We start from the raw sequence: 6,000 nt of genomic DNA on the forward strand, positions 1-6,000 counted from the left end.
TCATCCAGAACATTTTTGGCAGACCTTTGTTGGATGTTGTTCTGGAATGCAGTTAATTCTCTCATTGACAGGTTCACCTTGTTCAGGGGGACACTTCCCAGGACTAGGGGTTGAAGTTGGACTTTTTATTTCTGGAAGAAGGAAATATAAAAAACATTTTCATTAAGCAATGAATACATTGTTTAACAAATGGATTCATTTCTTTTATCATTATAGCAAAATCAATGTATGATTCCAGAAGACCTTCCCCGCCCCCAAATTCAAGCCTTGGTCAGTATAATAATAAGGTTAGATAACATTTAAAAATACAATGTATAGTATGATTTTTAGAAAAGACTAATGCTGATTTTATAGCTGTCAACAACTGAGAGGAAGTATAATAACAGCTATAGGATCTGCAACTAGTGTTTGACATGCATGTAACAGATAACATGCTTTTCAGTCCGTCCTTGGTAATGAAAGAATGATAAAGAAAGAGACAGTTCAGGGGTCGAGAATAATATGCAGAGACTGATTAGAATAGGGAAAGATCACTAAAATCCTGAAGCCTTAACTCGCCTTACTTGTACTTTTTCTTGTACTCTCTATCTCTTCAGTCCTAACTAGGGTGAAACGAATATTGTTTACACCATTCATGGACTGTTCATATTTCTGAAAACCAAAGCAAAAACCTTGGCATCCTTAAGGGTGTCAGAGAGAGAGAGTGGGAAGGAAGAGAGAGAGAACCCTGGCAATTTATTTAAACTTTTTTAACACTTCACCTCTCTTCCTCATATGCCTTTATTTAAAATAACATCTAGTGGGTAGTCCACCAATGTCAAAGTACACAAAATCTTTAATGCAGTCACGTTCTATTGAGAACAGGAGACTCCAGAGGACAGAGAAATTTCGTAATTTTGGAACATACACCAAGTTCTTCACATTTCAAGTAATTTCACATATGTTATCTAACAGATATTTTTAATCTTACATATTTACTCATTAGTCACTCTGGGGAAGGGTTTGCTTTGATGCTGTAGCATAGCGAAGGAAGTAAGAGAACAATTTACAACTTGTGAACGTTAGTTCATTACTTCCCTCTCACAGATGCCAAGCCAGTTTTAAGCCCATAGCTGCTGTGGAGTGACGTTTCCCTGATCTCACTCCACTGCTTAAAGCAGACAGTGGGACCCACCTTCTACAGCTGGCACCTTTGTTGCCAAAACAACAACGAGAGCAATAGCTATTATCGTTACTATGATGAAGAGGACAATCAGAGAGATTTCTAATCCACTGAATTTCTTCTTTGCCATCTGAGGAAAGAAAGAAAAAAAACTTTGTTGAAACGGACATGTTTTTGTAAGTAAGCCACAATTAATTAGGAAGCTCTATGTATTAATTTCTAAAATAACAAAGCGGTGGGTGTTTATATATGCAACAACAATTAAAGATGAAGAAGTCAAGGACTTGAGAGAAAACATGGAGAGTGTTATGTGGAAGAAAGGGGGGGATCATGCAATGTAATTATATTGTAATCTCAAAAAATTAAAAAAACCAATTTTACAAATCAAAAAATGTAACAAAAATACTTGAAAATGCATACTATATGATATCAACCTTCCTTTATGAAAGTAAGACTAAAAGTAATATCCAAAACAAGGATAAAGGTTATATACAAAAATCAAATTAGATAAGCATATTCACAGACAGTGAGGGCTAAGGTTATCCATTTTCTATGGCTGAAAATTATAGCAATTATTTTTCAGATCATACTAATTTTAAGCAAAGCTTCAGGGAAAATTACAATTGATAAACAATTTTGCATGAGTAATATTTTATCAGATGGTATATTTGATGTTATTTTAACATTCTGCTTGCAACAATTAAATATGTAATAAATCTAGAATCTATTCTGCCTATGTAAATATTCCTAAATAAATACATTCACAATATCTGGAGTATCCAATTATTTTTTCAACAAAAATTCAATTATATTCTCAGCTATTAAAAAATTTTAAATCAAACCAAGATTAGACTTCTATTTGGACAAAAAATGTTAGTGCAAGCTAGAACAAAATCTTATATTTTATAAAACTTGAACTTCTTCCTCTGCCATTAGAAACAGCAGCATACTTAAAATGAGAAACTTAGTATTTGACTATTTTTAAAATATGCAAATATAGTGAACACACTTAACATAAAACATATTTTGCTTATAAACATGACCATAATTATATGCTGGGACCTGGAGACTTACCTTAGCTCATAGCCTGTAGTATTTGCTGTGCTGTGCTGGAGTTGGCAAGGCTATTAAAGTAATGATCAGAGAAAATTGCTCAGGTATATATTGACTACTCATAAACTTTTATTGCACTTTCACAAGCCTATCAATGTTTAATATTCTTCTGTTCAACATTCAATTGCTGAAGCCTTAGGCCTGAAAATAGTTTATATAAACAGACCTCTCTGACATGCCAAGTTAATTAATAACTGTGTTTTTCGATAGCCTTTCAATTCTAGATGGCAGGAAATTTTGAAACAACACATAATCCATTTCTGAAATAGGGTTTCTTATTTGAAAACATCTGTATATCCTTCAATAATTTTTAAAAATTATCTCATTTCATAAAATTTGGGTTTATTTGGGAAAGTAAAATATTTGCAAGAATAAACAATTAACTAGAAATTTTTTACTGTTACAAATCAGAGGCTGGAGGTTGTATCTTAAATCACAAGTCTTGAAATGGCCCAAGAGAATGCATAGAAACACAGGATATGGCACAAAAAGACATTCAGACCACTTATGTTATTTATTTATTTATTTACTTATTTATTTATTTATTTTTAGTTTTTAGAGACAGATTTTCTTTGTGTAGCCCTGGCTGTCCTGGAACTCATTCTGTAGACCAGGCTGGCCATGACTCAGAAATCCACCTGCCTCTGCCTCCCAAGTGCTGGGATCAAAGTCATGCTCCACCATTGCCCAGCTTCAGATCACTTCTAAGGTTCCTTCATTTTCTGCCATATAGGATATTGGAGCAGTTTCTTGCCTAACTTCTGTGTAGAGAAATAAGTAAAATCATATTCATCTAAATAAAAAATAAAAATAATGATTACATAAGAATTAATTAGGTAGATAATTATCTCCAAGGCTACAGAACTGAGAAAATTCATACAAAAAAGTTAAGTGTAGAGTCCAAATAATATATATATGTATACATATATATTTATGTATGAGACTAATTTACTTTACAAAACCAATGTAAATGTTTCTTAGTTCATATCAGAAAATTTAGAGAGTTTACTGTGCTGCTAGTTGGATATATTATGAACATTTTTTTTACAGCAAAAAGATATACATTGCTTACAAAATTTATGGGCACAATTTATTGAAGAATATATGTCTTTATCCAAAAAGAACTAAATGAACTGCCTTATTGTATGCTCAATGAGAGAATAAAATCATTTGCTATGGCCTCTTACAACCGCTTCACCTTTACTATCACAAGGAGAATCTATTTTGACTCTTACATAGTACTTGGATTCTATACACAGTCTCTCACTCTGTTTTCAACATAGTAATACTAAAATAATGTGATCACAAAGGATAGAGCAACTCCTTTTCGAGGCAATCTGAGTATAAATGTGAATATAAACAATAAAAGGCCAGCATGACTGAATCACTACAAGGCTCTGGGGAGAGATAAAAAACTTTTAGTTACAGGAAAATAAGATGAGAATTATCCAAGACAGGCCTCCAGGAGGAGAAAAATAAGTTAAATATAACAGAAAATTTGATACTATTATTTCTTTCATATAGACTTTGTGAATTTATACAAAAAATTCCATCAATTCTCTCCAATTCCTCTAAAAATAATGTGTGAATGTAACCAAGAAATAGAAGGTTGATACATGATAGTACATTAAATTCCAAAATAACAATGACCATTTGGAAGCTGAAAATAAACAAAATTATGAATATAAATAAAAAGACATTTAATCATTTATAATGAAAAGATATATATATATATATATATATATATATATATATATATATATATATATATACACATATACATTGTGTCTTAGTCAGGGTTTCTATTCCTGCACATACATCATGACCAAGAAGCAAGTTGTGGAGGAAAGGGTTTATTCAGCTTACTTCCATATTGCTGTTTATCACCAAAGGGAGCAGGACTGAAACTGATGCTGGTCAGGGACCAGGAGTTGCCACAGAGGCCATGAAGAGATGTTCATTTCTGGCTTGCTTCCCCTAGCTTGCTCAGCCTGCTTTCTTATAGAACCGAAGACCTCTAGCCCAGAGATGGCACCACCCACAAGAGGCCCTACCCCCTTGATAACTAATTGAGAAAATGCCCCACAGTTGGGTCTCATGGAGGCACTTCCCCAACTGAAGCTCCTTTCTCTGTGATAACTCCAGCCTGTGTCAAGTTGGCACACAAAACCAGCCAGTACACATTGGTAGAAATATTTTCAAACTATAAGAAGATACTATACTCTGAAGACTTCAAAATATTGATGAAAGAAGAGCCAAATAAGGGAGTAGGTAGGTAAGATTCTCTTTTATTATCAAGCTCTTGTTTCTATAAAATAAGATATAAAATTTCAAAACTACTAAGATAAACTTTCAGTTCTACTATTTATCTTATAAATGTTGTATCATAGATGTACTAATTAGGACTGTGTACCCCAAAGTCCCTTATTTTATTTGACCAGTTGAGAGTCTCTGTAATTGTCTCCATCTTTTGTTGAAGGGAACATGGTTAAGAAGTGAAATCTTCACTAATCTACTGGTATAAATACATATTTTAGAATATAGTCAGAAGCTATTTTCTTCCAGAAAAATGGCAGTAATAGATTATATTCTGGACCTATGAGCTCTTCAGCTATGAGTAGCTGGCTGCATTTTTAGTGCAAGGGATGAATTTCTTCCTATTGAATGGACCTATAAAGTCCAATTTGAAAGTTATTGACTACTCCTTACATAAAAGGACCACTATTTAACCATTGAGTGTATACTGCTGGGACCGTCATTATCATGGTTGCTAGAATTTTCCACTATTTTTCTGAAAATTGGAAACTTGCACAGCACTTTTCAATAATATTACAGTCATCTCCACACGATTCCTTCAAATGCTGTTTACAAAGTGTATTGTTGCTTTAATGGTGTCTGAAACTCAAATTCTGGGAGTCAACCAAAGATGACAGAAAGAAATACCCTCAGCTATTTTGGAAATGTCCTGGACTGTTCTAAAATGTAAAAGTTTTCATGATAAGCAGACACTAATGCTTTCTTATATATAGTCTATTGCTCTTGTGAAGAGATTTATTCCCTCCAAATGTTTGAAATTCACATAAACAATATATAATCTATCTATCTATCTATCTATTTATCTATCATCTATCTATCTATCTATCTATCTATCTATCTATCTCACTATCTTTCCTATTTCTACCCATATCCTTACAGATTTAATATTTTTAATTTTTCTTTAGAGCCAAATATACCTATTGTAAATATAAGCATGCTTTCATCACCCAGTCTTTAGTTAAAAGACCATTGGATTATTTACATTTTTCTATTAAAAATTGTATATCAATGAACAAGGATGAACAAGTACCTCCTTAGTAGACAGAATCTTTTGGGGATTGACTGTCATTAGTATAGCTGGGTCATATAGCTAAAAGCCTGGTGGAGTCCAAGGTAGAGAATGTCTGCTGTGATATGGTGCCTCCTGTTTAGGATAGGGGAGTCACATTCATGAATTCTTAATAATGTGTTTGCCAAAACAAGTTCTGTGTAATGACAATTCCAAGTGACATGCCAACAAAGTTGGTGAAATTTTCACAAGGTTTCACCCCTAGAAGAAGTGCTACAGGCAACCAATTGCTATTCAGTTCCTTTTTCTTGCTACTTTTCTTAAGCTCCCTGATAGGTTATCCAACCCCACATGGTCACACAGCCAGACATAGAGACAAGTGCAGAATAGCAACTCTAAA

General features: G+C 33.3%; 1 protein-coding gene across 1 annotated transcript in view; it reads right to left on the bottom strand.

Annotated features, from left to right (window-relative positions):
- Si (sucrase-isomaltase) overlaps nucleotides 1-2,296 on the bottom strand; it is a 72,171-nt gene extending 69,875 nt beyond the window's left edge. Inside the window, exons 1-3 of the mRNA XM_031376029.1 lie at nucleotides 2,237-2,296; nucleotides 1,175-1,292; nucleotides 25-131 (exon numbers count right to left, since the gene is read on the bottom strand). Of these exons, the coding sequence (XP_031231889.1) occupies nucleotides 25-131; nucleotides 1,175-1,292 (225 nt within the window). The 5' untranslated portion in view covers nucleotides 2,237-2,296. The remainder of the gene's footprint in view (nucleotides 1-24; nucleotides 132-1,174; nucleotides 1,293-2,236) is intronic.
- Nucleotides 2,297-6,000: the final 3,704 nt, after the last annotated feature.

Source organism: Mastomys coucha, unplaced genomic scaffold, assembly GCF_008632895.1.
Source record: "Mastomys coucha isolate ucsf_1 unplaced genomic scaffold, UCSF_Mcou_1 pScaffold16, whole genome shotgun sequence".
Lineage (NCBI taxonomy): Eukaryota > Metazoa > Chordata > Mammalia > Rodentia > Muridae > Mastomys > Mastomys coucha.